The 21,029-nt window shown below is 27.6% G+C and overlaps 1 protein-coding gene across 1 annotated transcript; it reads left to right on the forward strand.

Annotated features, from left to right (window-relative positions):
• The first annotated feature begins 6,990 nt into the window (after window positions 1-6,990).
• LOC111285125 (zinc finger CCCH domain-containing protein 14-like) lies at window positions 6,991-13,844 on the forward strand. The gene is made up of 3 exons (XM_022874382.2): window positions 6,991-7,214; window positions 8,948-9,008; window positions 12,811-13,844. Exons 1-3 carry the CDS (start codon window positions 7,133-7,135, stop codon window positions 13,565-13,567), a joined length of 900 nt encoding a protein of 299 aa, XP_022730117.1. The 5' UTR covers window positions 6,991-7,132; the 3' UTR covers window positions 13,568-13,844.
• The last annotated feature ends 7,185 nt before the right edge of the window (window positions 13,845-21,029 follow it).

Below are 21,029 nucleotides of genomic sequence, written 5' to 3' on the forward strand. Positions count from 1 at the left end.
AATTCTTTCATCTTTCTTTTTACAATTGTTTTCCTTTTTTTAAATCCATTATTTAGATAAATTTATTTTTGTATGGAACTTAACTACTGTGCCATATGGTGCTCTTTATTTTTTTTGGTCCTTTTAATTTTTTTTTAATTTTTTGAAACTTATTTATTTATTTATATTTTTTATATACAATGAATGAAATCAAGTAAGAATTAATAAAACAAATAAAAATAAAAATCATTGTATTTCAACTATAAAAAACTCACTTTCTAATATTAGAAATAAAAATGCAAAAGCTTGTTGTGACTTATCCTCTCTTTCACAAGCATATGTATTTTATAAATTATCACAAATCTAAGTTATTAGTTTTTATAAATTCATGCCTATCCTTTAGTATCACGAAACATTTCTGATCTTAAAAATGAAAGAAAATGTTATTTTGAAGAACAAAGAATATCTCATTCCAAATTAAGAAAGCATTATAGGTTAAGACAAAAAATCTTTTGGCATTCTAAAATAAAGGAATGCAACAATTAGTTGTGAATTGGTTATTCGTGGCACAAGTTTAGTTTATGATGCGTTTGGCCCTTTTAAGTTGTGCCACGTGACACTTACTCTTTTTTTTTTTTTTTACTTTTTTTACTTTTTAATTTTTTTAATTTTTTAATATTTCAAAATTTTTTTTAAGATTTAAATTTTTTTAGGTAGAACCCATTTATACCAAAATTTTTTTGCTTTTAGATTTACTTTTTTAAAAAAATTTTAACAAATATTTTTTTAGATTTTAATTATTTTTGTGTGAGACTTATTTGATACTAATGATATACCATGTATTTACATTTTTTCCTTTTTCTTTTTTATATTACATTTTTTTATATTTTTAATAAATATTTTTTAGATTTCAAAATTTTATATGTAGCCTACTTTTTTTTTCTTTCTTTTTTAGGTTAAAGACCTTTTTTAAGAAGAAGTGTTGTATTTTTTTAATTATTTTTTATTTTAATATATTTAATAAATATTTTTTAAAAATTTTAAATTCTTTTTTGTCTTGCATTTTATTTCCAAAGGTATACCATTTGTCAAGTTATTTTTTTTTAATCATTTTCTCGATTTACTTTTTCTTTTATTTTTCCCTATATAAATATTTTTAAATATTTTAACTTTTTTAATGTGGGATATATTTGATATTACTTATTAAAAAATTATTTTTTTGGTTTTTTTCTTTTTTCAATTTAATCTTTCTTAAAGAAAAATGATAGTAGTAAAAACTCAACATTATTTATGTCACATGAAAACTAAACTTTTTTTTTTTGTCTTTTCTTCTTTTATTTTTTATTAGATTATTTTATTGATAAAAACACATAGATGTGTACAAATAATGACATTTTATTTCATTTTTTTCTTTTAATTTTTTTATTTTTTAATCGAACAATTTAAAGCAAAAGAAATAAATAAATAAATTTTTTAAGAAAAATATCAACGAAGGTATGGATAACAAAATAACTTGTATTTGTTAGGTTTTGATTCATCTAAATCTGGTAGTTGAGTTTTTTATTGGAGACCAAATCGAGATTTTTTTCCTATAAATCAAGATCGAGTCGGAAAAGGATTTGTGGTGTTCCATCTTGCCTTAACTATATATATTACATTATTTTTAATTATTTATTTTATTTATTTATATATATGTTTTATATTAATAAAAATATTATTTAATAAATTAATTTAATAAAAATATTATATTTATACACAATCAAGATGTAATCTGTCCATTATATAAATTTGATTCATTAATTTTTGTTAAATCCTCATGATGGTCTCAATGTGCTATCTTATTTTTTTTGCTATTTTGTTTTTTTTTTAATTTTTAAGTAGATAAATTTTGTAAAAAACCTATGTTGCCGTCCATGTGGCCCCTAATTTGCTTTTTTTTTTTTTTTCCTTTTGTTCTTTTAATTAAATAAATTTTGAAACAAAGGGAGTTAATGAATAGGAATGATAAAATAATTTATCTTCGATAAGTTCCCACTCAATTAGAATGTTCACATAATACCCCAATGAGCTTTTTTTATTTTTTATTTTTATTTTTTATTTTTTATGTTTTTATCTTTTGTTAGCCTTGAATTGATCCTTATTTTGAAATGACAAAACATTAAGCTAAATAAACTTGATTAAGATTTTGAAAAAAATTTTATTTAGTACATGTTCTTAAGTTCTATATTTTGATATTAAATAAATAATATGATTTTCAAAGTTTAAACAAACATTGCTTTATGTTTTCATATTTCTCAAACCAAATCTATTTTTAAACATTATTTATTTAGCTTAAATGAAAATCCAATTGTTGTTTTTAAAGTGAACTTATTCATTTTGGACTCAATATAATTTTGATAATATTAGTTTTGAGAAATAGATTAACTTAAGAAATTTGTTTTACAAGAACAAAATTTTTCAACATTGAATTTGGTTTTTTTTTTGTACTAATTCACAAAGCTTTAATATTTGAATTTTGTATGGTTGGAAAGTTCTTTGAGTCTACTTTCTAATGGATCAAACAAAATTCAAATTCAAATTTTTTAAGAAAAGATTTTAAATTTTTACTAGATATTTTGTAGTTGTCTAAAAACTACGTAAGGGATAGTTTTGAAAATTCACTATAATTTATACACAATGAATTAGGTGATGAATTTTATATGGATAGACTTTAAGTCTAGTTTCTAATTCTTTAGATGGTTTTTTATTTGGGTTATAGAACTCAAGATATGATCAAATTAGTAAGTATAGTGCAAAATAAAAGACAACCATCTAGCTTTGACAGGATCAATCCCCCCAGGGAAAGGATCGATTGGTTTTTTACCCAGAATGTATCTTTTTGCTCTAGGTTGAAGAAAGGATCGATCACTCTATATAGGGGATCGATCACCCCATTGACAAGATCGATCATCTACATAAAAGGATGATTCGGGTCATGTTTTTCAAGCATGAAATGGCCAGCAAAACGTGAACCAATCGATCCCCTCAGGGAAAGGATCAATCGGGTTTGCCCAAAAACATCTCCAATGGCTAGTTCATCTAGCTTTAATGGCTATTTTCTTCTCCCAAGCTTCCCAAACTGCTAGTTCTTCAATTTCTCTATATATTGGCTACTCCAACACAACAAGAAGGTTGATGCATCAAGAAAGCAAGATCTAACAAGTTGTATTTTAATTCTCTTAAAAAATCAAGAGTTGTTAGAGCTTAAAATTCATATCTTTTTTTATTTATTTTATGCAAGCTATATTGTTGTTTATTTATCAAATTTTTTTATACTTCAATAGGCAAACACATAGCCTTTAAGAGGTGTTCTAAGTTTACATTTTTATTAAGTGATTTTGTTATCAAAAAGTGAGGCAACCTCTTGAAATTATAGGATTGTGAGGTTGCTACTTAACCTAGAAAGTAGAGAGTGTAAGGTTTTTATCTTAAACCTTAGAAAGAAAAAGATTGTGTTGTATTTTTAATTCAAGATTAGTGGATTAAAGCTTTAGTGTGGATAACCAAGAAGAGATGATGTAAGTGCTTTGTGGAGAAGGACTGAACCTCTATAAATAATTGTATTTGATTTCTCTATCCCTATCTTCTTATATCTGTTGTTGTTTATATTTGATTTTAGGTTCATTAATTGTTATTGCTTGTATTATATTTTTCATTAAAAATGCTTATTATTTTAATCCTCATTCAATTATTTTGAAATAATTGTTTAGGAAGAACTTGGAGAAATCTAATTCACCCCTTCTTGGATCATTATCTCACCTAAAAAGCTAACATCTTTTTTATTAAAGTAATTTTGTAAAAAAAAATCCAATGAAAGTGTCGTTATCGCACCATATTTGGTTTTTTCATCTTTTATATATATTTTTTTATTTTTTAAATGCATTAATTTTGCAACGAAATGTGTTGATTGATAAGGATGCTAAAACAATTAGTATCCGATGAGTTTCGATCCATTTCAATCTGATAAGGGAAGATTTTTTAAAATCGAGATTGACTTGAGACGGGTTTAGTTCTTAAAAAAAGAGAGCTCAGGTTGAAAACATATTTAGGATACTTTGCCTTTAGCCATTTTGAAGTATATATAAAAAAATATATTTTTTATTATTTATTTAATTATATATATGTATTGTATTAATAAAGTTATTTTTATTTTAATTTAAAAAATTACTATTTTAAATTCAATATGGGGTGTCAATATAAAACACTTTGTGAGTTTTTTTTAAATTTTTTTTAATTTTCCAAAAAATTTACTTTTTAAAATTTTTTTAGATAAATTTAATGAAAAATAAGTTAATTACGATATTTGTAATCACTTTCGCTTTTTATCGATTATATTTTATTTTCTATTAGATATATAAAATATATATGATGAATAAAGACGATAAAATAAACAAATTTTAAGTATAACAATGCATAGGTAATTTTAATAGTAATAATTTTCACAACTCAAATTTATTGCGGATGCGAGGCAGCGTATGCATAATATAGTAAAAATTGAATATTTTCTGTCTCTTTGAAAAATAGATTCAATCGGATTTCAAAAAATGTACCATTCATATAGTGAAAACATGTAGATTACAAAATATTGCTTTAAACCCACTACCTTAGACAACAAATTCATTTAAGACAAATTTTTTTTCTTTTTCTGTAATTTCGTTTCTCCCTTGATCACTAGCAGTGAAATTTAGTTAATAAATCTTCATAATCTCGTAATTGATAATGAATCAAGGTTTCAAGTCTTCCCTAGACGGATTTTTAAAAATCACCGAAAGATTTTTGTAAATTCAAGGTTTTTCCTCTTCAACTTCAAACTTCTTATTCTAGCAATCACATGATAATTTCTCAACTTAAAAGTTAATTTATTGACTGAAATAAACCCAATCAAACACTCTTAAGACCAGCAACCATGAAGATAAATTGAATTTATAAAATCCTATATATTCTCTCATGGGTAAAACCTAAAAATTTCAACATTATCAAAGAGTTTTCCAACAAATTGAAATATGACCTTTTACTCACTTTTAGAAGATAAATCCCATTCCAAATTTGGTTCTTGATCTTCAATTTCAGTCTTACAGCCACTTGGTTCTTTGTAAGGAAGAAGGGAAGTAAGTGTTTATGCTTTATCTCAATCTGTTTCATTATAAAAAAAAAAAAAAAAAGGGATATTTAGTGCTTAATCCCTATGTGTTTCTGCTTCTTTATTAAGAGGTTTCTCCACTTACGAAAAATCTTAGGTATTACAATATCAATATGTAAGGGGCCTAAGTTGCCTTATATAGTAATTTTGTTACTTGCCTTATATAAATATGTTTGAATTAAATTATAATCAAAATTTATTCTCTTATATATTTTCTTTCCGTACCTCCCAAAAGCATTAATCTAAATTCTAAAATTCAAATAATATTAAATACCATTGTCATAAATAAAAATATTTAGGGTTGAACCAATTCTATATCTTGAGGTGTCTCATTCTCTCCGAGGTTTAATAATTTAAAGGTTTACTCCATTTTAGTTTAATTTCTTTTTTTTTTCTTTTTGGGTAACCGTTTTGATTAATTATTGGGAAGAGAAAGTTTCCTCCAATGCAATTAAATTTTCACTGTCAATATTGTGCAAAAGAGTACTGAGAATCTATTTTCAATTTTATTAAAAGAGGAAGTTACATTAGGAGCAGTAGACCTTAAAACGAGGTTTGTGACTCAGATCAACACATCATTAATAACTATATATATATATATATATTATAAAAGAAGTAAATAAAATTTTTTATAAATATTAAGATTTAAATATTAAATTTATTAAATATTATTTTTTAAAAATTATTAATATAATATAAATGAATTAAATTAAATTTTAAATTCAAATAACTATCACTTCATTTCACTGTATCATGGCATATTTTTCAGTTTTGGATGTGAAGAAACAACTTACATTAACTTAGTGTAAAAAGAGATCCATATTTTTCTCTTTTTTATCTTTTTTTTTTAATTTTTTAATATTCAATAATCATGTTTAATTCTAATTAATTTAGAGTTGAGTTAAATTGAATCCCATAAAAAAATAAATTCTCTCAAAATTTTTTTTCATTTGTAAGATTCAAAATTAAGATTTTATTAAAAAAAAATTGAATTCTTTACTATTTAAACTAACATGCATTCGATATTTATCTTTGTTTTCATCTTACAAGTTAAGTTGATTAGTGAAAAAAATTATACAAAGTGAAAAATAAGTGAAATTAAGTAAAAATATAAGTACTTTGATCCTTTTGTGAATAATAGCTAATTTTTATGAAATGGTAAAAATTATTTTTAAAATATAATTTGTTATGAATTTGTTAAAATTATTTTAATGAATCAAATATGGTAGAAGTTGGATGATAATTTTAAATCTTAAATTTAGGTTTAATTTAATTAATTAATTTATATTATATAAATATTATTAAAATATTAAAATATTTTTATATTAATACTTATAATATCTTAAATATTTTTATATTAAAATTAAATAAAAATTATTATCATATTTCATTTTCAAATTGAAGTGGAGTGGTAACAAGTTTAATTTTTTTTAAATAAAATTTTGATTTTAAATTTTATAAATAGAAAAATAAATATTAAAAAAAATTATTTTTTTTACAAAATTTGATTCAATTTAATTTTTAAATAATTGAAACTAAAGTAACTACCAACACGAGAGATCTCAAACAATAAAAAGTTCTTTGCTTTATTTTTTTGCCAAGTAAGTTTTTCTTCGCTCAAAATTCGTTTTTTTCCTTCATTTTATGAATTCCACTTATTACGCCGTCGTAAATCTTGTGAAATGAATGACGTGAGTCGAGAAATCGGTAACGTCAGTCGCAGCACGTGAGTCTTCCACGTGACCACAGTACTTCTGCCCTTTATCCTTTCGGATAAATAAAACCACAAAAAAATAAAAAAATTATTATTTTCAGTACATCATCAACCACATTTAAACCTAATTTTCAATTCCGCCCTTTCCCTTCTTCTTCGAACCCTAATTTCTCTTTCTTTCTATCTTCTAGGTCTCCATTTTTTTTTTTCTCATTTTCACTCATTTTCTTTTCTTCTTCTTGGATCTCGTTGCTCGCCCAATGGAGTTTGGTGGTGGACGTAAGAGAGGGAGGCCCGAGTCTGCCTTGAACGGCAATGGCGGCTTTAAGAAATCCAAGCAAGGTGCGAATTTTATGCTGCTTTTAATATATATATATATATATGTATATTTATTTGTTTACATTTATGCTTATATGAGTTTGTTTGCGGTATATTTGTGATGAAATGGTGGTTTCTAGGGTTTGAAGAGCTTTTCTTGTCTTTTTCTTTTGTGTCTTTCTTTCTTGAGGCACTGAGAAAGTGGAAAGCTTCGAATTTGTGTAGTTTAAGAGTGTTTGGGTGCTACGAAATGACTAATGGAGATTTGAATATTAGATTTTGTTTTAGTAAATGGATATAAACATTTTGCTGGATATGTATAAAGATGAGTATAAAATTGAATGATTTATACTCCAGTTTAATTTAACCGTAGAAGTTTTTGGAAAGGGAAAAAAAAGATGCTTTATAAAAAGGAAAAGAAAAAGTTGAACATATTGAGTTAAGATTTTGCTTAATTTGTGACAATCAATCACAAACACACAACTGTGGAGTTTTAGAACTCTACAAGAAGCTAAATATGCATGCAACATGGAGTTTTAGAAATCAATGTTAAAGTATTAAGGTGACACAATTACCTGACATGTGGTAAACAATTAAACTCTTTTTATAGTTTTATGTGATTACTTATTGCTTTGAGCATGGAGTTTAAATGCTCCACAAATGGGTTTAATTGATTGTCACGTTTCCATTTAACAATATATGTAAGCTTAATGATTTATGTTTACTTTCTGTAAATGGACATGTGGCAACTAGTTAAACCCACTTGTGGACTTTTTGAATCCATTGCTATTGTGTAGGGTGTCATCCAAAATATGCTTGTGTGTGTGTGTGTTATTTCACTTAGTTTGGGTCGCAGAGCTTAAACAGCAGCGTGTTTAAATTTTTCATGTGGTCATTCATGTGTTTTGTTGATGATATTTAGCGTCTTTGGGTTCAGAGTTGATATTAGTGATGGTGATGGATTTTTTACTTCTTCTCTTGTTCCTGTATCCTTTGATTATGTGGGTGAAAGATTGAATGTTTAGTCCATTGATCCTTGTTCCATTCTGGTTATAAGCTTTTCTTGCACGATTATCAATGATGTCTTACTTTGTTTGTGACACCAGTGTTATATTTGTATATATTGTATTGTTGCAATTGTTATGAGTCTTGATTTGTCATTTATATCTTTGTATGTGAAAATTTGGAAAAATTCTCTTTTATGGTGATTCTTGTAGAAGTTTGGAATTGCTATGTGGAGCAAATAGATATTTGCCTTAAATCTGATTTCCCATCAAGAAAATCGTTGAAAAGGAAAAACAAAAGAAATCTATTTTTTTTTTAATTATCTGAAACTTAGTTCCTGGGAAAATAGGAAGCTCAACTTACTTTCAAAATCACATAGTTGATTTGTTGATTTTTTTTTGGGAACCAGAAAAAGAAAAAATGATGTTTAATTATACATTTCTTTCATTCTTTCTTTCCTCATTTTCTTGAAGGAAACAGGGTATTTCTCTAATGGACAGAACATTTTTACAAATCTTTTGCTGGACTTAGTTACCAAATTGTCAGCTCACCATGCAATTTTTTTAGTAATATTGATGGTTATATTCTATAAAAATGATGTAAACCAATTATTCATAATTTATAAAGCGCATATTTTCTTTTTATAGTAGTGTTAAGAAATGGTAACATGGTAATGAATACTTTGTAAAGTTCAAACATCAATAAATCACTGAAATTGTAACTGAGATAAATTAATTAATGTTCTGCAACAGAAATGGAGTCCTTTCCAACTGGTATAGGAAGCAAATCGAAGCCATGCACAAAGTTTTTCAGGTTCAAATCTTAACCTATCTAAAATAAATAGCCTAATGCACTACCATCTGTTTCTAATTTTTATAATTTTCTAGTAAAATTTTCTTAGACAACAACCTTCTGAAGCAAAATTTATGTGATTATGACTAATGAATTGGTAACTTAAAGTGGTGATACAGGTAATACTCTTGGCTCTAATCATGATAAGAAAGACTATGGAACAGAATTGGTTGATTTCTTGGTGAATTCTTGGATTAACTACATGCTGGCCTATATGTAAACAGAAAGCAACCATGCAGGAAGCAAAACTTTTCTATCTTATAGTGTACTGTAATCATTTCAATTAAATGCAGTAACATGTGGACCATTGAGTGAGTACCAGGAGTTGCCGTATGGGGTAGTCTATTTTCGTAGATAATGGAAATAGAATGGCTGAAGATATAAGCCTAAATTATCCCTACAATGTATCTTTCCCTGTTGCATTTCAGGGCTCTTTATTCTAATGCTAAATTATGGCCATATTAAATTTTAAACAGTATATTTAACATAATCAGGTATTTCATGAAGATGATAATGGTATTTTTAATTAAATATTTGAAGGTTGTCCCTCAATTCATTATTTGAGAAAAGGTTTCTTACTTTCTTTTATTAATTGGCATATAATTTTTGAGGATTGTCTTGTTGAAGAAAGGAAAAAGTTGAGAAAGTTTGCTATTAAATTTCTTTTGGAGATTGTTTAATTTTGATTATTTTTTCATTTATTTGATTCATAATTCATGCATTGATAGAATTTTGTTTTATGTTATTAGTATTGTTTTCTGATCTTGATTTGTTTCTCTTTTAAAAAATAAGCTCTAGATTTTTATAAAACTTTTTGGATGTTGTTTGCTAGTCAAGTAGCATGTTTATCTAGTGCCTTTATTCATTGGTTGCATTCTTGTCTATGTCGAAATATCTTGTTCAGTAAAATTTGCTTTGGAAGGATAAAGATCTAAGGTTTTTTTTTTTGCAATTTCTGGTCTCACTCTGTTGAGTTATGAAAACACCTTCTCTTTGTTTTGTCTCTTGTAAAATCGAGAGAGAGCTTCATCGCTTCCAGGTTCAATTGGCTTTTTGTGTGTGTGTGCGTGTGTGTGTGTTTTGTAAGGCAATTCATGTCTTTTCTTGACCAGTAGAGTCTTCTTCATTCTCTCTTATATCCTCTATAAAAGTGTTTTGGGATTGGACTTCTTTCCATCACTTTTTTTGTACACGCATCACAATCATTTACATGTGTAGGACCCACACATGAATTGTGGAAGTCATACCTATGAATTGAATGGTGATTAAAGTTTTATGGCGTGGTAATGGAAGGTAGCTGGATTCCCTTTTTTGTACATAAAATTGGAGACTGTGTGAAGATATTAGCTTGGTTTTGTTTGCATTTATTTGATTTGTGAATAGATTTTTATCTTTCTCTTGGGGGAAAGAAAGAATGCATACTGCATTTTCCTAGGCAATGAAGTATCTTTTGGTTGAAAATTTCTCACATACATCATTGAAGTTTGTAACCAGTTCAATTAATGAAATGTTGAGTGAATTGGAGAAAGTCTACCTCATAAAATTTGAGGATATTATCTTGTAATGGTATTATTATTGTTATAATTTTTATAACTGTTGCTATTACAATTGATGGCATCGGTTTGTTTCTCCCCTAGAAGTAATGTTAGTTATGAGCATTTTTGTTGTCTGAGTCAAACAGTTTAGTGATGATTTATCTAGTGATAGAAGCTGATATTTAGTAATTATTATTATATGAAGGTACTTGAGAAATGACAGCTACGAGTAGGATACAGAATAACATTTTTCCTGACTGTAGGGAATTGGCAATGCTTAAGGATACCAATATTGATTTGATCTTTATGCTAAAGTAAAAAAAGTACTCAAACTGGGGTATCTGATATTTTTAGGTTTACAGAGAGGAGAGTTATTAATATGATCTTTACTGTGCTTGGGGAGGTGCTTGGTATGAATTCTACAGTAGTGCTATCTGGAATTGAGAATGCCATTATTGAAAAGGGTTCTTGTAAAATATGGCTAATTGGTGATAAGATTTTATACAATTGGAAAGATTATGTGATGAGTGGCTTGATTGATATGAGTTCTATTTTAATTCTGGTTAAGATAATATGTATATCATGGATTGCAACCATATTATTAGAAAAGACAATATGTTGTATCAAGGTCAAGGAGTTCTGCAATATCTTCGATGAGCATATAAGTAGTGTAATCATATAAAGACAAAGTGCCGGAGGAAAAAGATTAGATTGTAGGAAGGTTTTCTAAGATTGACTATTATGTTTGCTCTGTTATTCTTGAGGTGAGAGATGGAGTAGGAGGGGAAAGAATTGATTCTAGGATGGGTTCAATCTGGTGAGTGATGATTACTTGATTACTTTCATCAGAGGGCTTAGTATATTACTGCTTTTGCTTATTAGATGAATGGAAGTGTAAGAACTTTTATTTAAATTGTTACAGCTGAAATTAAGATATTTGTGGGCCAGAATAGATAAGATTATAAACCATTGTGCGTTGGGAGGGAGAAAGAGGCAAATAAATAAAGAATAGAGGGTATGATAAGGAAAGAATGCTGTTCTGAAACACTTGAGTTAGTACATTTCTAGGACTTATCGAAGGAAAGTTGGATAATGTGGTTTGGATATGTGCTATGGTGATTATGTGTCAGAAAGTTTGGAGATTTCTGTTGCATACATTTTCAATTAGCATAGTTGTTTGTATGCTACATTTGGCTTCTATCTCATTTATTTTGGATCCACTATTAAATAAGGGAGATTTCTGTTGCATACATTTTCAATTAGCATAGTTGTTTATATGCGACATTTGGCTTCTTTCTCATTTATTTTGGATCCACCATTAAATAAGGGCTGTATGACAATTTGTGTGAGTTAGAAGCCCCTTTCTTTTGAATTTTGTGAACAGTTCTGATTCATTTTCTTGGCAATTATATGTTGATTTGTTTGTTTATTTGTTTTAAGCTTATCATATAAAAAGAAATTTAGAGATTTGAATATTTGAGATGGAATTTTCTATCCTGACTACTTTGCTGGCATGTTTGCTAGGTAAAATGTAAGTGATGACAACTTAATTTTGCCTAATGTGTTCAAATATTTTAGGTGATTGAAACTTTCTGTTTTTATACATTGGGTTGAAATGGTTGGACATAAATTCCGATTGATTAATTCACTAAGGGAATGTCTTGCATTCTTTCTCTTGAGTCTTGCTATTAGATCTTTCAATTCTTTATTTGAAGATGAATATATATGTTAAAATAGTCAGGTTTTGTCTAGTGGCAGCTTAATCTGTGTTAAGCTTGGTCTTGAATATTTTCCTTTCTCATCTCATCTTTGCTCAGCTCATCTCATCAGTGTTAGAACTTATTAAACGAGAGGAATTAACCGCTAGATTGAAGTGTCTAAAAGTATGATATATTTTTTGAAAAAATATATTTTTAAAAAGCAGCTTTGTGGAGATATGATTGTTGATTTGCTTGGTTCTGGACGATAATGAAGGGTTGTGTCATGTTCTTGGTGCTTGTTAATCAATGATGTACTAATACAGAAAATTACTATTGTGTGCGATTCCTAGATGTTACATGCAGAAGCACTTATAGTTATTTCCTGGTATTGTATGAGCTGGTGTATGCTTGAAGAGCTTTGATAAATTCATAATTATATTAGACTGAACTGGTACTTGTATTATAGCATTAGTTGAAGTGTATTTTGTTGATATTAGCTGATATACTCAAGTTTCGTTTATTTTACAGCACTTCAGGGTGCCCATTTGGTGAGAGCTGTCACTTTTTGCACTATGTTCCCGGTGGCATCAAAGCAGTATCTCAGATGTTGGGTAGCAACCCAACTATCCCTGCAGCTGCCAGAAGTTCAGTAGTTCCACCATCCTTCCCTGACGGCTCATCTCCTCCAGCTGTGAAAACCCGCTTGTGCAACAAATTCAACACCCCTGAAGGTTGCAAGTTTGGTGATAAATGCCATTTTGCACATGGTGAGTGGGAGCTTGGCAAGCCAACTGGTCCTGCTTATGAAGATCCTCGTGCCATGGGATCAATGCCAGGAAGGATGGTTGGCAGAATGGAGCCTACCTCACAAGGTCTTGGTGCTGCAGCCAGCTTTGGAGCATCTGCCACTGCCAAGATCAGCATTGATGCATCCCTTGCAGGAGCTATTATCGGTAAAAATGGTGTGAACTCAAAGCATATTTGTCGTGTCACAGGAGCCAAGCTGTCTATAAGGGAGAATGAATCAGATCCTAGTTCAAGGAATATTGAGCTGGAGGGAACATTTGATCAGATCAAACAAGCCAGTGCGATGGTTCGTGAACTTATTTTAAATGTTGGTTCAGCCTCTGGAACTAGCATGAAGAATCCTGCTATGAGTGGCTCTGGTTCAGCAAACAACTTTAAGACGAAGCTGTGTGAGAACTTTTCCAAAGGATCCTGCACGTTTGGTGACAGGTGCCATTTTGCGCATGGAGCAGAAGAATTGCGCAAACCAGGAATGTGAATTCCTCATGTTTTTGTTGTCTTTCTCCTTTGTGTTGGGTAAAAACTATTGCTGTAGCCATTGGTTAATTTGGTGGTACTTCTATGAGGGTTTTGGGTTTTGCCGGATGCAAAGGTAGGCTTTAGCTTGGAGTCCAAGAGTTTTCTAGGTTTTTGTTTTTCTTATATTTGATGATTTCTTCTGTATACCTGTGGAATGGAAACTTGGTGGCGTATATTGTTATGAGTTGATAACTCCTGGCAGCAGTAAGACTTAATGAATTTAAGAGATTAACAGATTCTGCTTCTTGTGTGCCTTGATTTTCATCTGAACTTTAGGTTGAGGAATATTATTGGTAGTCTTATTTTATCCAAAGGGATAAGAAAATGGGGATGGTGAGGTTTGACTTGTCAGCTTATATATATATTTAAATTTTCTTAGCCAACAGGTCATCCACTAGTATTTTCTTAAATGACATACACTTTCATATATATATATATATATATATATATTATTGATCCTTAGATTAATTTATAGTTTTTTTTTTTTTTTTCATTTGAAAAATATATCTAGGGCCTTGTAATTTATTTCTAATCTTGGTGTTCCCCTTCAACTACCTTTGTCAGAGCTGCTTTTTGAGTAGTTACTTATTATTATTATTATTTTTTTATCGAGAACTTGTATTTCTTTTCTACAAAATTATTCCAGTTCTTAATTCATTCATTTATTAATATATATAAGTAGTTATATTTATATTTATATATGAGAAGGATACATGGAGGGATCAACATTACATTAAATATTAATAATTTTTTAAAAATTACATTTATAAAAGAAATTACAATCGTAAGGAGTACATCTATATATAAAAAATTGTTAAATTATTAAACAAATAAATCAAATACCTAATTCGGTCATAAAATTAAACTAAATTCATGTACAAAATTTAAATTTAAAATCTTAAGATTGTAAGATTTTTTAAGCTTTATGTAAAAACCATAATGCTTATCATGTACATACTTTTTGATGCCAATATGAAATTTATATGATATTGAATGAGAATATCCCATTTTGCAATATATATTTAATGCAATATATATTTAATGGTTGAAATTTTTATCTTATTAAAAATAGTTATGTACTTTTAATTAATTTGAATACATATATATATTATATAAAAGTAAAAGTTACATTAATTAGAACATTAGAAATTATTTGATATATTATTAGTGAAATTTTTTAACTCTACAAATGGGGTTAAATTTGTGACACACGTTTCATTTCTATTTTAATTTAATTTTTTATTTTTTAAATATACACTAAGGGACATGATCATCATCTTAACTCTACTTGAGAAGTTAAAAAAATTTTACTATCAGCATATTTAATAATTTCTCTTAAAATATGAAGAGGTGTAAAACTAAGCACCATATTTTTATAATGGCTTATATATATATATATATATATATAAACAACATGTATTAAGTAAAGTTAAAAAATGTATAAATATCAAATAAATAATTTATATATACTTAATAGAAAAATGTAATAATAAAATAACATTTAAATGATCTGATTGAATCAAACTCGAGCATCAGTTTAATTAAAAAGTGTAGGCCAAATTGAAGCTTGATCTATGAATACCTCTAGGTCATATTTTAGTTCCATCTTTAATTGCTAGAACATTAGTAGGGGAACACAGAAACTAATATTATATGCTAATGTTTGGTATGAGGTGAAAAAATTATGCTGATATACACATGGTGATTAGATTATCGAGTTTGGTAAGTACTTGATCATCATACGTGATAGTGATCTTGAATCATCAAGAGTGAATAGATTACTACTATGGAAGAAGATCTAATTGCATTCAAAAAAAAGAGAAAAATTTTAACATCGAAATGAAATGATATGTAAAATTAGTAGTAGTTAATATTGTCCAATTAATATGTGAATTAAAAATTTACTTTCTTTTAAAATTTATTATTTTATATTATAAATTTTTATATTTGCAAATTAATATTCATTGTAATAAGTTAAAAAAATAATATATATGCTTTTTTTTTTAATTTTTGTAATTTTTTTTATATAAATATAATCTTTTGATTTCTCTTTTATTATGATTTTAAAAGATTAATTTTATTTTCTAATTCAAATATTTTTTACATAATTTATATTAAAAAAAATTATTTACCTATCAATAAGTATATTTATTAATTTAATAATTTAATTATATTTTATTATAAAATAAATAAAATAATAGTAATATTTTATAAGTTATTAACTTTAAATAATATTGATATTATTAACCTGTACAACTATTATAATATGCACGATTATTTTAGTATTTTCAACAAAAGTGATGTTTGATTTTTAATAAAATCAAATACAATGTTCTTTAATTCTTAAGAATTGATGATTGTTAATTAAAAAAAATATAATTTAAAATCATGAGTGATAAGTTCACCTTAGTAAAAAATCACTTCGGTGATTAATTATCATGATGGTTTTGAAAATGATACAAAATACTATCTATATATTTGATAGAAAAGAAAAAAAATAAAAAGGTAAGGAATAAAAAAATGAAGAGAAAGGAAAGCTATTTTTCTTTCTTCTATTATTTTCGTCCTACCAAACAAAAGAGAAAAAACCATTATTTTTCTTCCATTATCTTATTTCCTTCCTACCACACATACTGTAAAAGTTTTTCCTTCTTTGATCATTTGATTTTCGATAATTTTCTATGTTGTTTTTTTCATAAATGTCAACTCTTTGCACACAGTTATAGAGTTAAGAACTTATGTTAGTTGGTCAACATAATAGTATTATTTTCTTTAGGATAAAATACATCAATAGTCATTAAACTTTTGGTTTTTTTTAAATAGTTACTAAAGTATTTTATTTTTTTGTTTTGGTCTCTAATGTTTGAATTAGTGTTTCTTTTAGTCATTGGGATGTTAAACAATAACAATTGTATGACTTAGCATTACAAAAATTTAAAGTTTGATGATATGACACATAAAATAACTTAGATGGCATCCACATAATTGAAAATAACCCAAATGGCATTACTAGAATTCTATGTAAGCTAAAATTTCTAGAGTTATAGAGTCAGATTATGTTAAAACAAAGTTAAAGGTTTGGGATTTCTAAAATGAATATGGTTTGTAGGATGTTCGTTGTTTAGGGAGGATGTTTAGGTTTAAGATTGTGATTTAGACAGAAGTGACTGTGATTTGGGGTTTAGGATTACAATTTAGAGAGAAGCGACTGTACTTTGGGGTTTAAGGTTGCAAAAGTTATGATTTGAGAAAAATTAAAAGCTAGGGATTACAATATTGTTGTGTTTAAAGTGGGGTTGAAATAGGATTTGATCTTGTATTTTTTAAAGTAGTGTAAGGTGAAATTAGATTTTGGTGTTCATGTTTGTTTAGGCTTTGGTAAGTAATGGACAGAAAGAAGCTTCGATTGAGAAGGGATGCTATGCTTATATATGGTAGGTGTTTAATATATATATATATATATTCATTTTTGCCTACTACTAAATGGAGTAATTTGAATGGACTAGTTTAATTTTGAGTATTTAATATGGTTGTTGCAGATAGGTTTTTATTATGTTTTGTGTGGTGTTGGGTGTGATGAGTCATTTTTTAATGCTTATGTTCTATTTAGTGTTTTGAGTCATTTTTGTCAGCTTGTCTTGTATTGTGGAGGCATGTGAAGCCATATTTGATTTTGAATACTTTTTGAGGCATCTGAAGCCATGTTTAGGTTTGATTGTATTTTGAGGTATGTGTATTGAATTGTCATATAGTGAAAATTATTTAATTGAGTAATTAGTTGTGATGATATAGATTGAGTTTGAATGGTTTTTTATTTTTTAATAAAGTGTTGTCTACATTTTCTGTATATATTACAATCTTTTATACATTAATATCATAATTTAGATGTGAAAATGAACCAATTCTAAAGATCCAAATAAGGGAACACATTGATATTGATGACTAGGCTACTGCATGACTTTTGGCTGGAACTTAATATATATAAATGACCAAATATCTCATAGATTTAGATCTTGAAGTTGCCACTTGATTAATGAATATGTTAAAGATTTAATGTTAGAATTTAAAGGATTAGACTAGTGTCTACTCTTTATTTCCTAAGTCTCAACTTATCCTGTCGCTCAGAAGTAGACTAGATATGTTAACCAAAGTTAAGGCTATTAGTATATTACATATTATTTTAACATTATTAGATATAGATTAGTTATGTACTTTATACCTAAATCAAATTAACTTTTTTAATTAATGTTTTGAAATTCGATAATTCTTTTAGAGCCTAATTTAGACTACTTTTCAACTGTTGTTCATTATAGTGGTAAATTTGAGTATACTCCTATTATGAAGTATAATAGAAAGAGGCTTGATTACTTTGATTTATGCCATGCAGAAGCTATGTCCATGATTGAAATAAATGATAAGATTGGAAAGTTAGGTTATGTAAGCTTAATTAGATGTTATTCAAAAATGCTTGGAGGGACACTTTGTATTAATAATGTTATGCCTCTTATAGTAGATTTTAATGTTGTGAATATGATTGTTTGCATCGTTAAAAATCATTACATTTATATTTATTTGGAAGAAGGTCTGTCATTGTTAGATGTAATGTAATGGTAAATTTGATGGTAGATAGTTGAGAAAAAAAATCACATGTGGAAGTTGTTTCATACATTAAAAGAGAAACTGAAACTAAAGTAAAGTAAAAGCAAGTCATGAAGGTGTTAGTTCTAATTTAGAAGAAGATGAAGTTTTATTCAACGAACATGAAGATGATAGTGATAGTTTTAATTTTGATTTTAATGAGATTGATTATGATATGGATGATGATCATATATTTGAAGTTAATATTGATTTAGGTGTTGAAAGTGATTTGGGTCAAGGTAATGGAAGTAGTGTTGGAGTGGATGATGGGTTAGGAGTTGAAGTTTGAGGAGTAAGTGTTGAAGGCAAAGATAGATTTGGATATAAAAAATTAGATTCTTTGCACATTGAGTATGAATCTAATTCTGAGGGTGTTAGTAGATGGCCAGAATTCAATAGTGAAACAAATATGTCAAATCCAAAGTTATAGAAAGGAATGTTATTTGCTAATAAGGAGGTGTTGACAGAAGCCATAAAGTAGTATGAGAGGAAAAATAGGTATAATGTCGAGTTTAAAAAGAATGACAAAAAGAGAGTTAATGTTATATGTAATGATGGGTATTCGTGAAAACTGTGAGGGGTAAAATTTAATGAAAAAGACCTGTTAGACCCTGCTTGGCTAATCAAAACTTATGTCCTTTAACATCTATGCTTTAAAAATAAGAAAAATAAAAGCATGACTTCTAAATGGATGGCTTAGTATTATCTCCAAAAGTTTATGATTGATCTTAAGTACTTCTTAAGTTTCTTTCAACAAGTTATCATGATAGACTTTGTGATTCATGTGTCATCAACAAAATATTTTAGGGCTAAGTAGAGAACACTTGAAATTGTATATGAAAATCACAAAGAATAATATTATAAGATTTATGATTATTTAGAGAAGCTTAAGCATAGCAATAAAAGGGACCACTATAATATGTTAACTAAGCTACAGGTTATGTAAGATGATGTATGTTTATTTACAAGCATGTAAAGATGGGTTCAAAGGTGGTTGCAAGGGTATTATCAACCTTTATGGTTGCTTCCTAAAGAGATATTATGGTGGATACTTATTGGCAGTTATTGGGATTGCTACAAATGATTGCATCTATCTACTAACATATGCCATTATTAAAAGTGAAAACTTTGAGTCTTAGCATTGGTTGCTAATTTTACTGAATAATGACTTTGAGATTACGAATTTTAATCATTAGACTTTTATGTTAGACAAATAAAATGTATGAAATTATTCCTTTTAAATTTTTATTATTTCATTTTAAATATGAAATTGAGTTTAGTCTTGCTAACTATAATTCATGAACTTACTATCTTATAGAGATTTGTGGATGCACTTTTAGACATTGTGCCTAATATTGGGCATAGAAACTATGTTAGGTATTTATATACAAATTTCAAGTCAAACGCTGAAACAAAGGAAAAGCATTGAATGATTGCTTGGGGAAAGCTGCTAAAGCTACCTACTTGAAGGAGTTTAAGGATGCAATGAGAGAAATGAAAGCCTCATCAATTAATGCACATAAATGGCTTGAAGGAAAAAAATCCAGTTCATTGGTTCAAGTCTCATTCTCAATAGTGGTCAAGTGTGACATGCTTCTTAACAATCTATGTGAATCATTTAACAAGTTTATTTTAGATGAAATGGATAAACTAATCTTGACAATGATGAGGACTATTAGGATAAAATTGATGCAAAAGATTGCTTTGAAAAATGCAGCGACTAAAAAATATCTAAGACCATTATATTCTAAAATACAAAAAAAGTTGAATAAAATTATCTTAGAGTCAAGTAGGTGCTAGCCAAAACATGCTGGTGATTGTATGTCATCCATTAAATCAACATGTGGTTGACCTTAAGTTACATACTTGTTGATGTAGAAAATGGGTTTTCACTAGCATTTTATGTATAGATGTTGTTTTAGCCACGTTCCTAATTAAAGAAAGACTTGAATAGTATGTTGACTTATGCTACAATAAAACCATACAAGTGAAGATATGTTTCAATTTCATTAGCCTTATTAGAGGTACAAATTAATAGAGAACTATTGAGTCTTTAGAACTAATACTACCACCAATTATAAGAAGGCCACCTGGAAGATCATACAAAAATAAGAGGAAAAAAACATATGAAACAATTGGATGTTAGTTCAAAATTAGGAAGAGAGGAAGACAACTCAACTATAGAAAATGTGAAAAACTAAGGCATAATGCCAAGATATACAAATGAGAGGTTAGGGTAATAGTAGATTAAATCTAACTACTGTTGCTAAGGATTATGTTAGTCAAGTAAGAACAAAAGTCTCAAAGTTACTTGTGAATGTTTTGGTTTATTAGTTTATATTCATGCATGATAATATTAGACAAAATATAATAACCTCTTTTATTATTTCCATTTTTCAGGTTAAGAGATTTATTAGGACTATTAATCAACAAGTTAAGGCTACTGCAACTACTAATCAACCATTTTTAACGACTATTAGATGGATACCTAATGTAGGTAACTCTTTTATCTACTATATACCAACTTTAAAATTTATCCTATAGAATAAATAATTAATCATTTATTGCATTGATATATAGGACTCTAGTTAATTTTTTTAAGCACCACAAAGTTCTGTTTATAAATCTAGTGACTTTTCTAGATCTTGTAGACCTCGTATGTATCTTAGACCTTATGGACTCCCTTCACCTCTTGGACTTGCAAATATGGATAAAAGGATGAGAAATCTACTTGAATTTTCAATCAATATTAAAAAAAAAAAAAAAAGCTACAAAGGGTCCAA

The sequence above is a fragment of the Durio zibethinus genome, chromosome 6 (assembly GCF_047325235.1).
Source record: "Durio zibethinus cultivar Kanyao isolate XHJ-2024 chromosome 6, ASM4732523v1, whole genome shotgun sequence".
Lineage (NCBI taxonomy): Eukaryota > Viridiplantae > Streptophyta > Magnoliopsida > Malvales > Malvaceae > Durio > Durio zibethinus.